Here is a 19,956-nt window from a genome sequence, read left to right on the forward strand (position 1 = left end):
ACATGTGAAATATTTTTTCCTGGTTTTCTAAATGCTTCTGACCCACAGCAGCACAAAATCTCTGATGGCGACACGCAGCCGCGGAGCAAGCTTTTACTGAAGAAGTGGGACAGATTCGTCCTATTATCCCTCAAAGGTCTTGATTTGGGTTTGCCATTGCGGTAATGAAGGCAACAAGGGCTAGTGAAGGTGCAAAATATGAAGTACCACTGGATTCTATCACAGGTACTTTGCACTTATTTAAAGAGGCCATGCAACAATTTTGAATTATTTCTGCAATGAACCAGAAGCTTACTGCCTTGCCAATCGCTCGCCACAAAATGTTTTTTACAGGGTAAATTGTTATATCCTCATTCCGAAGGCTGAAGTTGGTGGCAGTGCTGTCCGCCGCATCGCCACAAATGAAGCAGGGGACGGTCCTAATGACAGTGCTGCATTTCCATTTTGCACACACACACGCGCGTACTCATTTGTATGCACCTATTTAAACACACGCTGCTTAGAAAACATTTCTTCGTCATCATCGGTGACAGCATAAGCTACACGGACAATATGTCAGGTGAACGCATTGTATATCCCGTCACTTCCAACTAATTGTGCATTCCGTATCTGTCTCGCACAGTTACGCAAGACGGAACTGTTGTATATGAAAGAAGATGAGGATGGTCGCGTGGGGACATGAAATAAAGAAGATGATGTTCAGGCATCGGATGCATCGTTTCTCTCTGTTCTAAATACAACATATTGGCGACGAGATTTCAACCCATGCAAGAGCAAGAGTCCTGGTGATTTCTGCTGCATCACCACAATGAGCATTCCGGGATTGCAACCGCCACCGCCTTTCCTGCCTTCGCCTGGTCATCCGGCTGTACCATGGGACCAGTGGAAGCAGGCCTTTCAGACGTACATGGTGGTTTCTGGAGCTTCAGAGCTTCCAGCCGAACGTCGAAAAGCTATCCTGCTCACATGTCTTGGTATGGAGGGGCAGCGGATCTTCTCTACACTGAAGCCAGCGGACTTGCTGTCTGGCTCTGCTTCCGCTACTAGTCCTTCGAGCACAGGTGACGCCGGGTCGACGAATGACGCGTATGACTCTGCAATCGCCCTGCTTTCGGACCATTTCAAGCGTTCAGTCAACGTCATCGTGGCTCGACAACGGTTCAGTCGCCGTGCTCAGCATGCAGGTGAGACAGCGGAAGAATACGTCGCTGCTTTACAAATCCTCATTGCCGACTGTAATTTTGGAAGCCTCGCCGATGAGATGCTACGTGATCAGCTTGTCTCGAAAACGACGAATAATCATTTACGTGAGCGGTTACTTTTTGAGGGCTCCTCACTGACGCTCTCACGAGCTATAACAATTGCTAATCAGTACGAAGAAGCCGTGAGCCATGCTAAGGAATTTTGCGGCGATGCTTCAGTTCGTCACGTTAAAACAGTGCAAAGCTCTTCTCGGTCTTCTGAACAACCAAAGGAATGCACAACTTGTAATAAGTGCAAAGCCAAATCATCTGAGCATCCCGTACAAGGTACCACGAACCTTCGAGCTTGCTATCGTTGTGGAGCGACTGATCATCTTGCAAACAGTCCTGCATGTAAGGCCCGCAAGCGCAGGTGTCGTCGCTGCGAGAGGATTGGCCACTTAGATTTTATGTGTAGGTCGTCTGGATATTCAGCTAAAGTTCAACAAGTTGATGACGACGACGACGCTAGCTCCCAGAGTAGCGGAAAAACAGTTTGTGTTGTCAATGGACGCAAGCATGGCATTTACGCATCCGTCGCTGTGGAAGGTCGCCCTATCTCGTTTCTAGTTGATACGGGATCTTCTGTCACTATTCTGGCTGAAGAACTCTATCATCAGTTTTTTGCAAGCACTTACCCTTTGAAACCTACCTCAGTGCAGCTTTTCGACTACTCCAAGTCGAAGATAAGAGTTCGAGGATGCTTTGTCGCTTCAGCTGCGTTCCAAGACAGAACTGCTTGCATTCTTTTGTATGTTGTATCTGAAGGCACCACTGTACTGGGCTTAGACGCCATTGCGGCACTACAGATGAATATTGAAGGTAAATCGCTTCAGTGTCTTGGATTGGCCTCCAGCACTCCTACATTGCCAGCTGAGCTACGTTCAGAGTACGAACACCTCTTTGACAGACAGCTCGGACTTGCCAAAGGATTCAAACACAAGGTTAAGGTTCGTGATTCCGTTCCACCCGTTGCCAGCAAGCTACGACGGCTGCCGTTTACCCTTCGTGAACAAGTGTCGGCTGAACTGCAGAAACTTGAAGCCCAAGACATAATCGAGCGCGTTGACGCCTCCCAGTGGGTTTCTCCTATAGTGGTTGTTCGCAAGAAGGATGGTTCTATACGAATGTGTGTTGATCTGCGAGAGCCCAATAAAGCTGTAATTGTTGATAGTTTTCCACTACCACAGACAGACGAGCTGCTGCACAGCTTAGCTGGCGCCAAACGATTCTCTAAGCTGGACTTGGCGTCTGCCTACCATCAACTAGAGCTCGATCCTGAGTGTCGTGATCTGACTACCTTCATCACGCACGACGGGCTTTTTCGCTTTAAGAGAGTATGTTTCGGCTTGGCTTCAGCCCCGTCAGCATTTCAAAAGATGATGCATCTCATACTGAAAGGGTGCAAAGGTGTACTTTTCTACATCGACGACATTATCGTATATGGTCGTTCTCGAGAAGATCATCTTTCAAATCTCCGCATCGTTTTGCAACGACTTTCTAAAGCGGGCCTGAAACTCAACCAGAAGTGCGTTTTCGACGTCACGGAACTAACGTTTCTGGGACATGTGAACGGCAAAGGACTCTTTCCACTAATGTCATCTATACAAGCGATGAAAGAAGCTCCGGCGCCTTCGAACATCAATGAACTTCGTTCCCTGCTTGGTCTGGCGGGATTTTACTCCAAGTTCGTTCCCCATTTTTCGGATGTTGTGGAACCTTTACGGGCATTGCTTCGAGGCAACGAGCCATTTGCTTGGACGTCAGCTGCCGAAGAGAGTTTCGTCCATTTGAAATCACTGCTTACAACTTGCAAGGTTCTACATTTCTTTGACCCGAACCTACCTGTCATCGTCACGACCGACGCCTCCGGGTATGGACTGGGTGCTGTGCTACAACAAGATAACAAGGGGATTCTACAGACGGTTGCCTTTGCCTCCCGTACCTTGAGCCCACAAGAAAGGAAGTACTCTGCAGGCGAACGTGAAGCCTTAGCATGTGTTTGGGCCTGTGAACATTGGCACGTGTACCTTTGGGGTCGCCCCTTTGTCTTGCGAACCGACCACAGTGCTCTTGTCACCTTGCTATCAACCAAAGGTGTTGGACATCGGCCATTGCGAATTTCACGTTGGTCAGCGCGACTTCTTTGTTACAACTACACCGTAGAGTACCGTAAGGGAAGCGATAATGTGGTGGCTGATGCACTCTCTCGACTGCCTTTGCAAGGAGAAACCAATCAGGTTGCCGAAGATGAGTTTGTTTGCCTTCTTTCTCTGATGCTAACCATTGCAGAATTACAAGCGGAGAGTGCATCTGACAGTACAATCGCAAAAGTCATGGACTTCGTTTTGTCATCTTGGCCTGATAAGGCATCTCTGGAAGCGGAGCTAATGCCATATTTTCATGTACGTGCAGAACTATCCATTGTACACGACTTGCTTTACCGTGGTGGCAGGATCGTAATTCCAAGTACCCTTACTCGTTGTTTGATGGAAGTCGCACACGAATCACACCCGGGGATCAGTCGTACGAAAAGCCGTTTGCGAGAGTTGTACTGGTGGCCTCGCATGGATAACCACGTAGAACAACTGGTTAAAACATGTGTTGTTTGTCAGTCATGTGACAAATCAGCACGGCCAACCGCAGCACCTATGCAGCCAGTAGCTTTCCCTGACAACCCTTGGGAGAAGATTGCCATTGATATTATTGGCCCATTTGAGCAAGCTCCCATCACTTGCCGTTATGCAGTGACGATTATTGATTATCACAGCAAATGGCCAGAAGTTTTTTTTGCAAGACAAGTTTCTACGGCGACGGTCAAGAACTTTCTGCTACAAGTGTTTTCTCGTGAAGGCTACCCGAGTGAAATGGTTTCCGACCACGGACCGCAGTTCAGCTCGGCTGAATTTGAAGAGTTCCTTCAGGAACGTGGCATACGCCATTGCTTTTTTTCTGTTTACCATCCGCAAGCAAACGGGCTTGTAGAAAGGTTTAACAGAGTCCTCAAATCGGTTGTCCAGATGGCAGTATACGAGCGGCGTGATATCCGTGTCGCCGTGACAGACTATTTGGGGGTCTACCGCTGCACACCTCATGCCACAACGGGAGTTGCACCCGCCGTTTTGCTGCACGGACGACTGCCACGAACACGCTTAAGCATTGTTGGATTATCGGATTCTTCATTTCACGAAAATCCAGCACAGGCGATGAAATGGCTGCGTCAGCGTGTCAGACAAAACCAAGCTTCTTCCAAACTTTACACAGACTGCCGTCGCGGAGCCCGGACAAGACACTTTGCCGTCGGCGACTACGTCCGCGTGAGAAAGTCGTCAGTTCACGGGAAAATATCTTCGCGCTTTTCAGAACCGAAGAAGATTATTGAGCAACGAGGGCCAGCTTCATTTCTTTTGGATGACGGGCGAGTGTGGAACGCCTCCAAATTTCAAGCGATACACCCAGAAGCTGCGGAGAAGTGCATAGGCAATCGACCGGGTATTCTAGAGTGGACTCTACCACTACCTGACGAGTCTCTTCAAGGTGGTGCATTTCCTGCGAGTGAACAACATGCTGACTGTCCACCTACATCACGTCAAGAAATAGCAGCACAAGCCAGCAGTCAATCAAGTACTCAGCCGTCTTCACTGCAGGACAAAATGACCGGCCAACCACCACGGAAGAGCGCACGAGTTAAAAAAACGCCGTTGAAGCTCAGGGACTATGCGTTACGCAAGCGATAGTTTTTTTTTTTTTTATCAACCGGGGAAATGTTGTATATGAAAGAAGATGAGGATGGTCGCGTGGGGACATGAAATAAAGAAGATGATGTTCAGGCATCGGATGCATCGTTTCTCTCTGTTCTAAATACAACAGGAACTTAAATAAAAGTGATGGTTCAAGTACACTTCGCCCAATTGACTTTTCAACTGTAAGCAGGGGCGTAGGCAGAAACTTTTTTCGGGGGGGGGGCACCTCCTTGATCTGTAGTGGGGACGAGCAGGCAGATGTGGTCGAGTGTCATTTTCTGCTCTGTATGTTATGGCAAAAAAAAATTTCGGGGGGGGGGGGGGCACGGGCCCGGGTGTGCCCTAACGTGGCTACGCCCCTGACTGTAAGCGATCGATCCGCAAAGCACGCACTTACCACAGTGCGTCAAACAGACATTCCCAAATCACGTAACACATGGCCTTTATCTCATGCTCGTACAGCTCGTTATCGTTGCTTATAGATTTGGCGGCGGTCCACTGAACACGGGGACATCGCAGAAACAAAAGCGGCAACGACTTGCACATGAATCACTTTCTACTACACTCTACACAACGCGACCACGTCCCCACGGTAACACCACGGCCAGAGGTGGTTCTCGTGACGCTAATGCACACAGTTCACGGGTTCACGCTCAAAACCAACACAGTAGTGCCTTCTCTGCGAACACTCACCACGCAGAAATAAACAGCGGCCTGAACGCTACTCTGCCGCCGCCTATTCATACACTTCAAGTCAAGTCAAGCCGGTTTTAAGCGGCTATATGGGTGCACCTAACGTTTTACCCCACCTACTGTCTGCGTCCACCCGGTCGCTGCAGACACTGCCCCCCCACTAAATAACCCCACCACGAGCGTTTCTTTTCTCACAGACTCCATCCGGGTAACTTGGATCTGGGGACATTTTCCCCGTTTGCTTCTTGAAGATCTCCCTATGTCTGGGTACTACCTAGGAACACTTGCAATGGTCTTTTTATCCCTAGGAGAGCGTTGCTGCTCGTCGTTTGCACGAGCGTTTCTTTTCTCATGGCATCTTCGACAATTCGCACCGGTGTGCACCGGGGCGCCCAGGCGCTACGATGATTGGACTAAACCGCGTACCAGGGCGCCCCGGTGCGCACCGGTGCGATTTGTCGAAGATGCCATTAGACTCCATCCGGGTAACTTGAGATCTGGAGACTTTTCGTCCGCTTGCTCCTCGAAAATCCCTCTACGTCTGGGTACTACCTAGGCAACTGTTTGTCCCTAAGAGACCCAGCCACTCGGCTGCTTGTTGATGGCGCGTGTTAAACTTGTCTACGAATACGAAGTTTGTGCGCGCGCGGATGGTGATCTGCGGCCGAGGTGTGTTTACATTCCGTCCGTTCCAGTTTTTACACCCATCGAACGCTTCGAGATTGCCCCCTGCTTTAGTTAAAGGGCCTCGCAATTTCTGAAGATGTCGATCTTGTAGACGACGAACTTTTTGCATGTGGGTAGTCTCCCCGAGTGACAATCCACGTATGCTGGCGAAGTGAGAGTCAAGTGCGCTCCGTGAGCGACACACTGGACGGTACTTCAGCAACTGTTAATCGTTACGTCTGGGCGTAACGCTAGACACCGCCTTTACATCGCGTTTGAGCCCTATAGGTATTAAATTTATGAACAGCGATGGCCGCCTTCTTCAGCTTGAGTAAAAGACCTAATCATGATCAAGAAATTCGATGTGGATCAGGCCCGATTGTGATCGAAAGGGGTTGTGTGACACCGGTATTATGTTTTTCACCGCTTGTCTGAAAAGGCTGAGTGAGGAAATCGTTGTCATATTCTCAAAACGCTGCCTAATGCATCCAGCAAAGCTGCTATTGCCGTGGCAGTGAAATCATGCCAGCTAGACATGTATTCAAATGTGCATGGTCATTCTTTTAGAACTGACCTGTTTCATTGGGCTGTAGTTTTCCTGCAAATTATTCGATTTTAATGCAGCTTACGGTCAAAGATTCAGGAAGGATAAAAATTGACTGGCTCGTCCCATTTTTTTATGCGCAATGCAAAAAAAAAGTAAGAAATAAGGAAAAGTGCGAAAAAAAACTGAATGTCATGCTGCATGCCACACACGACTCGTAAAGGTTTGTAAAAGTTATAAATCACTTGCCCTACCACAGGTGTTGAAATGACCACCCTGCACGATCACACACTTTTTGATGCATTTATTAGCATGCACAAATTTTAATGGACAAGTGGCATCGGTATTGCAAATTATTTGACACCATGATGCTGTCACCACATGCTCTAACTAGGACTTTTATATTTTTCATATTAGTGTAACGTAAAAGTTGCCCATGCAGACTTGCAGGGAGTACTGAAAAACCCAAACGACATTACAGAAAAGCACAAGCAAGGTTTGGGGCTTTGCGTAGGCAGAGTTGCTTTGGGGAACGCAACATATAAATCTGCAAGAATTGGGCACACACCCAACAGCATGCTCTTTACCTTTCCAGTGAGTTCGTAAAAACTTGCTTCGCAATAGGTAAGCAGATATAAACACATCACAAAATGGAGTAGAAGTTTTGTTTTATCTGTTACTGCAGGCCTTGAGCCCAGAACAGCAGGGCAAATGAACAGAAGTAGTTATATATGATACTTAAGTTCCTGTGTAGTAACGCCCTCATATTTCAAGTATCATGAATTGCCAACTCACCCAATCAGCCATTCTGTTAGGTATATCTGGATGTGTGTGCATGTGTGTTGTGTGTGTGTAAATAAGTAATGAACATAGAAAAAAATAGTTGGTTTAATAAACACATGAAGCACAAGGCTAACGAATACACAATAAGAATAAACAATGATCAATAAAAACATATCATTCACTTGCACCAACATCATAAACAAATGTACGACATGGAACCATACAGGTGTATTACAGTTCAAGATACATAGTTCTCATTCTCTTTGTGGACTGGTGGTAGTTCGTCCCAGTCACTTGATCGTTGAAAAAAAAAAAAAGTGTTTAAATGTCTTAGTGATCTCATGCATCTGATAGCTACAGGGTATAGATATGTAAAATGCAGCGATCATAGGCTAGTGAGTGCAATCCTTGCCCCCAGTTTGAAGAACACACACAAAAAAATAACCACTAATGCACAGGCCAACCCAGGTATAGCCAGGAAAAAAACAGAATACTTTAGAATTCCCCTAGAAAACAAATACGACACCTTAGAACAAGAAGAAACAAAAGACATAGAGGAAACCACAACTAGACCAATTTCTGAATCTGTAGTCGAAGTTGGAGGTAAAGCATCAATGCAAGAAGCAACATCTCTTGAACCACAAAAGACTGGATAAAGAAACAACAACAGATAAGTGGGTGGGCATAGATAAATAGAATTTGCTTAGCTATTAAAGCTATCAATAAATATAAGCCCAGTGACATATGGAATTATGATATCAAAGAGCAGTGAAAAAGGTGATGGCATCGAAACAGCTACCAGGTAACTCTATAGGAAAGACCGAAATGCATGCAGTGAAAGATAAGCATGGCAATATTAATGGTAAACTGAATGAGTGCATCACTTGTTACACCACTAAAACAAGATAATTTATGAGCTCGTGGCAATTTCTATTCAGGCCACATGGTTTTGAGAACACTGAAGAACTTATAGTTTTTGGTGCAAAGTTAAAAAAAGCAATTTGTACCATTCTTTTCCCTCTTAATAACATACTGCCATGAAACCAAGGCGAGTAAAAGTCCTTGATTACTTTATCAATAAAAACTGATTCAGTGTTTCAGATTAGCAAGCCTTTAATGTTGAAGTAAGGCCCGTATTCTGAAATGCTCCTTGCCTCAGCGAGGAGGCCATAACTGCTTCAGGACGCCTTGCCATGTATTCTATAACACTTCTTACCAAGGTTCCCTCACTGAGGCCTTCCTTGGTGCTCTCTTGAGTTAAGGTAGCACTAGAGCAACCTTCGTGCCTCCTTACCTCGCTCCTCGCACTAAAAGGGTGCTTCACTGAAGTACTTTGTCAGTGACACTGTGTCCGATCTTCTTTTTTTTTTTCGATCGATTCCTTGTACTTCTGCACGAGCTCTGTAATTATATCCTTCCCATTGCCGATCAAAAATTGCTTGTCGGGCATGTTTTTTTAATGTGCGGCTGAACAGCGGCCAAAATTTTTCATTAAGGTGGTGCAGCACGAAGAGGACAGGGTACACAGAGACGACGAAGATGGAATGCTTACTGCCAACTCATGCTTTGCACTTCAAAGGGTTAAACATTCTTTAGCGAGACCCGTATTACACCTTTGAATGCGTACCACCCTGTGTTTGTGACATCATATACTACGTCCTACCTTCCCGTGCAGGCAGTCAAAAACAAATGGTGATCCTCCTGCACACAAATCGTTATTGCAGTCACCGCTGTCGGGTTCCCAAAAGCTGTCGAAGCTCACTGCAGTGTCAAATGAAAAAGAACCACATGTCCTGCATGGTTTCCTACTTCTCATTCGGGCTGGCTATCACAGGAAAATATTAGCAACTGTCTTAAAACGGGTGAAATTCAGTGAAAACAGCTCTCAATGGCACAAAATATACTTCATACCAGTAAGCACACATAAAGTGAGAACAGCTAAGATGCAAGCATTTATGACAAGAGAAATCAACAAGAAAGGAGACATGGTGAGAAAAAAATTTCCACACTCCATTAAAATTGGTCCTTGCCTTATTAACTGAAACGTCACGCTTCCTTGTTTAGAGGGTACAGGTATATGTGGCTTTGTTGGTAGGTGGGCAGCTGAAATTTGAAAACAGCTACATTTTTCCACTTGTGTGAATGTAAAAAAAATGCTGAAAGTATACGGTAAACCATTCATCTGTGTCACTTTGTGAACCATTAAAGCAGCATATGCGGAATCGGCAACAGACAAGCAGGTACACTCTTGCGACAGAGCATCGCAAAAGCAAAGGTCAAGGGATGAAGCAACACAATAGTCAAAGGTCACAGGTTCTCAGTCAGGAAACAAACCAAACAACACAAGTGACATTCCCATTTCTGTTGTTTTGATGTCAAGTACAAGAGCAACACATGAAAAAAAAAACTAACTTCAGTATAACAAAGGAGCAAGCATTTGCAGCTACAAATGTTGGTTGTGTGCATCTGCTCTAGTCTGCAAATGGCAGTTGTAGGCAGAAGAAACTGCAGTAGCAATTGAAGGGGTGCATTCGTGGAATGGTGAAAGTTACAGTGCTGGGCTGAACTGAACCAAATGAAGTATCCCATGCCTATAGAAGTGTGTCACCCATCTAGAAGTTAAATGTACCATCTAATCTAATAATGGCGCATTTAACTTCACATTTTGCATTAAGCCAGTTATAAAGTCTCATGACCAAAGGAAAACTTGTCCTAAAAAGGTGCACCCTTTACCAACCACCAACTGTAGAAACAAAGTTGCAGGTGCATTCACACCACTGATACACCCGTGCGACAACATGAATGAAAGCAGTCATGCTGCTTCTCAAAACATTTCGCTTCTTTTTATTTACTCGCCATGTAGACGTATCCTTGTCACTGTATGTCCAAATATTGAACACTAGCAATGTGATGTAACCAGCAGTTGCAATTATTTCTTATTACCACCTGACGTCTAAGGATCCTGCTCGGCTCTTTTTTTATAGAAGCATGGACACTTTCATTACTTTGAGTGCACGTGCCCTAGATTTTTAGCATCAACTATATTAAAACTCAATCACATGCGCGGGCAGAATAGCTATTGCAAGTAATACCGGTGACACGCAGGCACTTTTGATCGCAGTCAAGGTTGACCCGGACCGGATTTCTTGATCGCGATCATCAATCATTTCTGCTGCTCGGTCCAGACTAATCCGGATCGAGTTTGGCGCAGACATCAGTCAAATCGCGATCTAGGAGCTAGATATCGATGCGCAGATCGCAATTAAACAATTAAAAATGACCGTGTAGGTACACCTGATCCGGATCGAGCCCAATCCCGATCGGTCGTGATCGCGATCAATTGCCCCTGTGACACCGGTATAACGATTAGCGAAGTGCTTTCGTTCATGCCAACTTCCAAAAACGCACAATATTCTCAGCTACACTGATAATGGCAAAGAAAACGCATCTCGAGGCGTTCGACGGGATTAAAGACAAGGGCGGACGGTAAGTGACAGCGCGACTATGGTGGCTACCATAGCGCGGCAGGGCCACAGAACACTTATGGCAGGGCTACATGGGATCATACACCGTCATACACACCCCGGCGAGCACGGACGCGCCGTCCGCCACCAACGTCAGCAACAAAAACCTCGCGCGCCAACCCGCAAAGCTCTCCTAGGGATAAAAAGAGCATTGCACGTGTTCCTAGGTAGTACCCAGACATAAGGAGATCTTCAAGAAGCAAACGGGGAAAATATCCCCAGATCCAAGTTACCCGGATGGAGTCTGTGAGAAAAGAAACGCTCGTGAGTTTTGCAACTTACCTGGTTCTATAAACGTTGGGCTAGACCGCGCGCGCAGTCTAGCCCGGCCGTGCTTGAGCCAACGTTTATATGCATTGAGCGGCGCTAGCGGCGCTTCAACCACCATGGGTAGCCACCTTACCATGGTGGCTACCATGGAGGAAGGAAAAATAAGGAGAGGCCCTGACGTCACACTCGTGAAGCCCCCACATCGCAAACACCCGCATCGCCTCCTAGCGAAGGCGCAGCGAAACATTTCACGATTTCCGTTGCGACGTTTGCAAGCGCATGCGCGCATCGCGAAACTTTGCAGCCTTTTTTTGTTTGTTTGTTTTTCGCCGTGCAAGCGGTGTAGTCGATTCACGCATGCTGCTCTTTGTGTGTGTTCTTTAGGAAAGCTACGCAATGCCCAGCTGTTGCGTATACCCTGTGCAAATCGCGTGTATACTGCGAGCAGTACCGGGTGTCACTTTTCATGTGTACGTATACGTTTGTTTCATTACTGATCACTAAAGCATGGTATTTGCATGCGGAGCACTCGGAACCCATGGGGCATTTAAACTCCGGCGGGCGTCCAGTGGATGTCCACTTCTGGATGTCTTGGTCGTCCAGTGGACATCCGCGAATAGCCGATAGGCGTACAGCGGACATCCGCTGGACTATAAGGCGCATACTAATTGGCAATCCGGCGGATGTCCCACGGGTGTCTAGGGCGGATATTCGGAGGTTCAACGGACGCAGCTAGGAGCTCTTTTTATTGTATTGATGTTTTCATTGCCATGGAGGGGAAAAAATGCGCGTGGCAACCGCAGATCAACCGTAGTCTCTTCGTCGTTTGCAACGATCGAGTAAGATTTGCGGCTTCAAAATATGTGTAATTTGTTTTAAAGGGCGTCGCTACCTCGATCGGCGTGACTTAATTTGCACGCCATACGGCCATATCGTCAAATATTAAAGACGATAGTCTTTCTTAGGGAACAAACGCAGATACTTTGGTGTCCGTCTGTCACCCGATGTTAAGCCACCCGGCTAAAGTTTAACTACTTTCTGAATGCCCAGCCATCTTGAACTGGTAGCGGGGTTCATAATTGTGAACATTCTCGATCAAAAAGCAAATATTACGCATATCTGAGGCGCAACATCAATACGTAAGTATTAGATGGTGCGTTCCTTTAGTAGAAAATATATCGATACATAATTCTAAAGACCGTAGTGTTTCTGAGGCTGCGCTGAAAATGCTAGTGTTTTTTGTGCTGTGCTGAAAATTCGATCGCTCAGCCAGATGCGGCGATTCAATAAACACCCGTGGTGGCCATACTGGCAGCGTGCGGGTTTTCTCGGGCGTGGCGCGCTTTCTGCGCTGTAAGAAATGACCGAGGGGTTTTTGAAAGCGATATATAGGCTTGGCTGCTATAATTAAGTAGTTGAAAGGCGTAGTGAATTATGTACACCACATTTTCTGTTGAAAGTTCGACCTATCGCGCACATGATGGCCCTCAAAGACATATCCTTGATTCATAAGTACCGAAAACCACAAGTTCGCAAAGAAAGCCCGAAACAATTTAAAATCGTACGCGACTAACGATATGTCCTGCACGTTATGTCCCGAGGACGTCCGATGGAGAAAATCAAACGGACTTGAACATTTAATCCGACATTGATATCCATCGGATGTCCCCTGGACAAGTGCTTAGGACGTGGACGTTCGGATTTTATTCGGATGTCCGAGGGAGTTTCAATGCCCATTGGGAACTCGGATGTGCGCTCTGTTGCTTGTTACTCGTTGTGTCAACTCGGAACACACGTGAAATTTTGTTTTTGACGTCTGACGCGCCGTACATACCATGCGCTGAAGACATCGTACGTTTTAGAGGCTGTGTCGTTCAAACGAAAGGGCAATAAACGTTTGTTGTTGTTATCGGACTACGTGATGTATGTATCGTGCGGTGTGCGCTCGCTGCGTGCTTGTGTTGTGTGCGCACTGGAATTACAAACTTTACGTGCACGATCGCGTATACAATACAGCGGTGTCTTCTTTTCGACGTGAAGTTACGTCAACTATAGGTTGGCGTTGCGCCGAATAGCTATGCGCTCACTCCATATACACGAGCAAGGAACCGCTAATCGGGCAATAGATCTGGAAATCGGGCTACAAGAAAGGAAAAGAAAGGCCTAACGCCCAGCAGAACGCGTAAGTCACTGCTAGGTGAGTTCGAATACGATGAGGCAGGGGCAGAATGTTTTTGATTACGGCACGTACCGGTAATTTCTGTACTGTTGCACAAAAACGCTCCTCGAAGAACTTCAGCACGCAACGCTCGGGCCTGCCGCGCACGAACAGCCTGGTAAACGTCTGCTTGCAACATTTTACTGCGTGCGAACCGCACAATACGCGCTAAGTTTACGCCGGGACTACAAATCCGAACAGAAGCGAACCACCGCGGAGAGCACGCCGCGGGGCGTCTGCTGTTTTGTTTGCCCCATATCGGCTTGTTTGCCCCATAAATCTGACGTCACTTCCTCCACACTTTTCGCAATGCATTGGGATACGATAGGGCCTCTCCTTAGTTTTTCCTTCCTCCATGGTGGCTACCCATGGTGCCTAGAACCATGGGAATGATGGGAAGTACAGGCTTCGGATTTGCTTCGGATGGATTAGGCTCTTGAGATTAGCGACGCTTGTTTGTCGAGTGTAAAACAAAGCGATATGAAGTTATTTCCAATTAAAACTTGCTTCATTCTTTTGTACGTAAAACTTATTGCAAAAGTTTGCGTGACCGTGAGATGGAACTGAAACCTGGACAAATTCAACCACCAGGGTATGCATTCCTCTGCAATTGTGTTCCACATTTGGCATCACCAAATAATGAATTTTTTTTTACAACACTTGAAAACAAACATGCTTGTTTTTCCCTCGATAGTACGCATTATCTATTTATAGAAATAACAGTACTGTATTGAGTGAGAAACGCTTAACGTATCGTCTGCTGCGATGCCAGGTGCGTCTGTCCAAGTGGCCTGCCTCCAACGCATCCCTCGTTTTGTTGTGAAGTCGAGTCAGAGGAGCGTGACGGTGCGTCTACTTGGCTTCGCCGTCGTTTTGCAGCCGAGTTGAAAGAGTTTTAACAGGTAGTGTTATCACAAAACGTGAACTCTAGCAATTTCCTGAACTGGCATGGGACGCGACGCTTTACTAAAACTGTCATATACAACCTGTAAAGCTGCAACGTCGCAGCAAATCAAGAGATCTAGCGGTCTTCAGCCTCTTTGAACAACAAACGCACTGCTTGAGTGCTTTGCGACGCACCCCACTGCCCACGCCTCGCAAAGAACGAAACTGAAACTGTAGAAAAAGATCCGTAGACAGTTCGCTAGGTAACGAAATCCAATCCGAAGCCTGTACTTCCCATCATTCCCATGGTGGTTGAACGATCGCAGCGCCAGGCGCCAGTTTCCTCTCTAGACGCGTTCCAAAATAAACACGGAGGCGTGGCATTACAACCAGCCGCACGTGACCGCACGCGATTGGTCAATGCAGGGCCGTGACGTCTGTCGCGGTTCACATGGGCCATTCGCGTGCGGCTGGATGTAACGCCACGCCTCCGTGTTTATTTGGAATGCGTACAAGATCGCACCATAGGTTATTGTATGAAACTCTATGAAAGGCACTGACTAGAGCGAGCGTCTATATCCCGTACAAAATCCTTTTGTGTTCGAAAGCTAGGTACCTAGGGAGAGAATCTCTAGGGATTTTCGATGGTGGCGCCGTCACATCTTGGCGGAGCTTTCTGGAACGCCGCTTCGCCGACCGGTGTCGGCTGTTCCATGCTGTTCCACGTGTGCATGTATGTTCGCGCGTTCGTCTCTTGTCTCTGTACCAACGACGATGACCGCAAGTCGTGCAGCTTTCGTTTCGACAGCGTAGTCCGTGAACCGGTGTCCCGTAGCGACTTCGTCGTGACTGCCTCAGAGAACGTCTAGTACTGCCTTTGCTTGATTGACGGACGTCGAGGGCAGAGCGAAGGTGCTGCAATGCGCTGCCTTGCCACGACAAGTAAGTAGCCATCTCTGTTATTTCGAGTTTTGCTTCGCTAGTCTCTGTCGCGCGTAATAGCCACAAATGCCAGCGTACCTGTTACATAACAAATCGTGATAATATAGCCATGCTGCCGTTCTTACGTTGTGGATTCGGAGCGTGATAAACATTTCGAACTGCAGCACAAGAGGCTCATCCACGATCGCTGCGCGAGGAGAAAAAAATTTGCTGCGGAAGAACTGATCGTGCGTTTTCATGCACTACAGTCGCTACAGTTCGACATGGTTAACTTGCACCAACTCGTCCAATGTTCGGCTTTGCGTAAGTGATAACCACTACTGATATTATCTCATCAACTAGTAGTAAGGGCACTCCCTTGTCGTTAATCCTAGGCAAGTTCTTAGATTCGTTGTACTGCGGTAATGAATAATCCTGTTGACCGACTGGGGCGTTTGAAAACCTGGTACTTGTAAACAAGAAACAGCTAAAGAACGACTTATCATTTTATTTTAACAGTGCGCAGGGCGATGTTTCGTTAACTTCGCCATTACTTGTACTAGTTGTATGTACCGAAACATGCCTTACAGTATGAATCATGCTTGCGTGGAGTGCCCAAGCCGTTCATTCAGCCGCCTTCTTTTGCAAAGGTACGCAGAGAGTGACGCCGTACCGCACACGGTCATACGGCAAGATGCAAAAATTCGAATGTAACAGAGAGTTGGAAAAACGCCAATGTTTTAGTAATACAAAAAATGGAGACATGAAAGAATTTAAACTAGACATGTCAGCCTCATCTTTGTACAAAGTATTCACGAAGATAATTTCGAATAGGATAAGAGCCAAGTGAACTTGACTTTGAAGGGACCCTGACACTGTCTGTGAAATTTTGTAAGAATTTAGGCTACATCATCATCAAATCATTTGCACCATGAATTAAGCCACGCACTGCATATCAAGGCAGCTGCAAGCAATTATATTGGCACCCTCCTCGACCCAGCTATGCCTCCTCAACTTGTCAAACAGCCAACCGTCACGCGCACTCGACATGTCAAGCTCGATCGAGCACGCGCCGTCAGGCAACAGAGACCAAGTGTGTGGAGTGGTTGAGATCTGCTCTGCAACGTGCCGCCACACTACCAGCTGTTCTTATTATATTCTCTTGTATAGTGACCATCTCCAAAAGCATGCGGACAAACAAAAGGTATATGAGAACGATCACCGATCAGCCTAAACTCGGGCAAAGTGTTTGTGTCTCCTGGGATGAAGTTACAGCCGCAGACACGTGGATCCTGCGGGCGTTGGGTGGATAACAAACAAAATATGTTGATAGGCTAGTTGGCTCATAATCTTCAAAATTGCATAACGGGAAATCGAACAGGACTTAAAAAGAACACAGATGCACAGGACCTGTTCAATTTTGCGCTATCCAATTTTGAAGGTTGAGTGGATAGCGAGAGCAAGATTGCCGACTGCAGCGATGAGCTGAAGCAACTCCGCTTGCCAGATGGCTTACAAGCCTTGCACGATGTGTCAGCTTTACAAGTCACCACTTGCTAGATTTGTGGCACACAGCTCAGCTAGGGCATCAATGGTGTCAGAGAAAAAAAAAATTGCAATACACACTGTCACGCAGCTCATGTCAACACGGAGCATGTTGTAACATAGGCAGGCAATGCTCGCTGCCAACTGAAAGTTCCGTGAATATTACTGTTATTATACTATACTGTTGCAAGTTACAGCTGTTGTAATGCTTATGTTACAGTTGTTCCAGGACCAGCAGCAGTGACACATATGTTGTATTATAGACTGCTGCGTCTAATCTCCATAAGCATTATTTTCATTCCGTATGTTTAGGTGGCAAACTTCGTTTAGCAACTTCACTGTTGTGTACCTAGCAGAGATATTCCAAGATAATCAGCTGACAGTCACACAACGAATATGAAGCTGTGCACTGTCATAATCACCTTACACACATACCACAGTGACTTGGAAACTTTTCCGAATCCTTTTTTTTTTTAGATACAAACAGTTTATTACCAGCATGAGAAGAAGTAAAGTGCTAAAATAGTGACTCCATTCCGTTCAGATGGTTGAGTTTCTTGAGCAGGTGACTTGACGAGGGAGCTTCTGCCGAATTTTGTTTACTAGAGTACAGCTGCCGGCAGGGCACCGATTTCACAGTCCCCCTCGGGAACAAAAAAAACCTCACCACTATTTGAATGTTTGTTTATGGAGGCCGCTAGGTGGCGCCGCTTTGTCTGGCTGGCTGCATACCGTGCTCTGTTCTCACGTGTTCCTGGCCCGGTACAGGGCCCCGCCCGGCTCTGGACAAGCTCACTATTCCTTCTAGTAGGCATCCACGACACGTGGACACCATACGAGTACCGATCCGACCCCAGGCTGGCCCTCCAGGCCCCTTCAGAAATCCGAAGCGGCGCGGCGCCGCGCTAACCCTAACGCGCCGCGCCTGCACCTCCGTAATGCAGCGTCTCGCCGAGCCCTCGGTACCACCGACAACAAATGATGCCCCACCGGTAAGCCCAGCCTCCTGTTGTGCCACTGCCGCTGCCGTACCTACGCTGTCATTGTCTGGCAACGTCAGCAGGCCCACGCCGACAACCGTCGATCAACCGGCAGCGTTCCCCAACAGCCTGCACGCTCCAGCAACGTGCAACGCTGGAAGCGTCCTTGAGACTCCCAGCTCAACCACGCTACCTCCGGATCCCAAGAGCGTCAATACTGCGTCGGCGTCGCAGTCGGCCGCGCATGATGCTGTTCCCACCGGATCTTCGCCTGGAATACTCAAGGAAAATTCTCTGTGTGCCGACAAGTCCGTTTTGAAGAGCGGCGTTCCTCTCGTCCCCACAGTTTTGCCCTCCACTATTGCGGCCGACGACTCTTCGACAGAAATGGACTTCGCGGCATCCCAAGGAAACGAAGATAATACCTCATACCCTGAAGGCAGCTGGAACACCGTGAGGGCCAACCGGAAACCTGCTTCGATCGCCCGACCTCGCACCGAGCTCATCACCGTCGGTATCCAACTTCCACCCGGGACACTCACGCCCAAACTACCTCTATACGACTTGCTTGCTTCCATCATCGCCGCCGCAAACCTCTCGCCCAAGACCAGCGCGGAAGTCACCCTTCAGGCCAAACCAGCTCAGAGCCTTGTGTTCCTGAAAACACACTCCCCTCTCACTGCCCACCTCCTCCTCTCTCTTACGAATATGGAACTTAACGGTAAGCCGATCACCATCAAGCCATATGCACCCAATCCTCCCATCTCATGCCTCGGCGTCATACACAACGTCTGTGGTCATTTCACATCAGCTCAGCTCTTGCATGACCTCGAATCTTTCACTACTGACATACTCGCTGCACGTATGATGGGCTCTACTGAATCCGTTCTCATAACATTTGCTGGAACCGTCATCCCTCGCTTTGTATATTTTAAACGCGTCTCTTTCCGATGTCGCCCACATAAACCTAAGCCCCCTACTTGTACCCGGTGCCTTGCTATAGGGCACCGTGCTCACCAATGCCCTCAGCACAGCGTTGCGGCCAAGTGCCGCCGCTGTGCAGCGCTTCTGCCCGCAGATCCTGCTGCTCACGTTTGTGCCCAACCCTGGTGTATCCATTGCCAAGTCAATACTCATTCATCTCTCGACTCCACCTGCCCTTTCCTCCTTGCTAAGCAGCGGGAGTGTGCCAAAGCCGCTTTTCTCCGTCGCACAGCCTTGCGCCGAACCACCCAGCCATGCCCGCCCTCCTCTTCGACGCATGAATTCCGTTCACCCCCCGCAACATCCACCCCGGGATCCTACGCCGCTAAAGTGAAAGGCGCGTCACAGGTTTACCCACCTTCCTCTAACAACACACCCTCACCATCCATGGGTAACGAGAGCCGTTCCTTCGATCTCCGGCTCGCAATGCTGGAACGCAACCAGCGCGAGCAACAGCGCGTCTCAGATGAGTTACAGCAGAAAATCCACGCTTTGACGCAGACCCTAGAAACCACTACCTCTTCTCTTACCTCCGAACTCGCGGACTTGAATAAGCAACTCGCCACGCTCACTGCCCCGAGCTCCGACTTCCATGTAGCCAAACTGGCTGACATGGTCGAAACCACCACCACTGCACACCACACTCGCTTGGTTCAACTGGAAACCTCGATTGTCCGGATTCTTTCTGCCCTCGAAACCCAATCCAAGCAATTGGAATCCTTCGCTTCTATGCTCAACTCCCTACAAGACTCGCTCCCCCCGGCAAAAAAGAAGGAACGCGGTCGCACAAGCGCCTCCGCCACTGCAATGACTTAGATGGCGCGTGAAAAGGACCTCGAGATATTGCAGTGGAACTGCCGCAACTTTCGCCATAATAGGACCCCTCTCCACCAATATATCCTCACCCGCCCTTTCCTGCCCCATTTTCTTCTTCTCCAGGAGACTCGGACGGCCCGCAC

General features: G+C 47.7%; 1 protein-coding gene across 1 annotated transcript; it reads left to right on the forward strand.

Moving 5' to 3' along the window:
• Nucleotides 1-808: 808 nt before the first annotated feature.
• LOC125758344 (uncharacterized) lies at nucleotides 809-19,331 on the forward strand. The gene is made up of 3 exons (XM_049415496.1): nucleotides 809-1,184; nucleotides 17,802-18,802; nucleotides 19,017-19,331. The coding sequence occupies exons 1-3, from the start codon at nucleotides 809-811 to the stop codon at nucleotides 19,329-19,331; spliced, it is 1,692 nt and encodes a 563-aa protein (XP_049271453.1).
• Nucleotides 19,332-19,956: the final 625 nt, after the last annotated feature.

Source organism: Rhipicephalus sanguineus, chromosome 1 (genome assembly GCF_013339695.2).
Source record: "Rhipicephalus sanguineus isolate Rsan-2018 chromosome 1, BIME_Rsan_1.4, whole genome shotgun sequence".
Classification (NCBI taxonomy): domain Eukaryota; kingdom Metazoa; phylum Arthropoda; class Arachnida; order Ixodida; family Ixodidae; genus Rhipicephalus; species Rhipicephalus sanguineus.

Bases quoted from the DNA above. Each gene is read 5' to 3' on its own strand.
- LOC125758344 (XM_049415496.1), top strand. From the start codon at position 809: ATGAGCATTCCGGGATTGCAACCGCCACCGCCTTTCCTGCCTTCGCCT. The intron at 1,185-17,801 runs GTGAGACAGCGG...GGCCCGGTACAG, and splicing joins TCGCCGTGCTCAGCATGCAG to GGCCCCGCCCGGCTCTGGAC. The intron at 18,803-19,016 runs GTCTGTGGTCAT...GCCTTGCTATAG, and splicing joins GCCTCGGCGTCATACACAAC to GGCACCGTGCTCACCAATGC.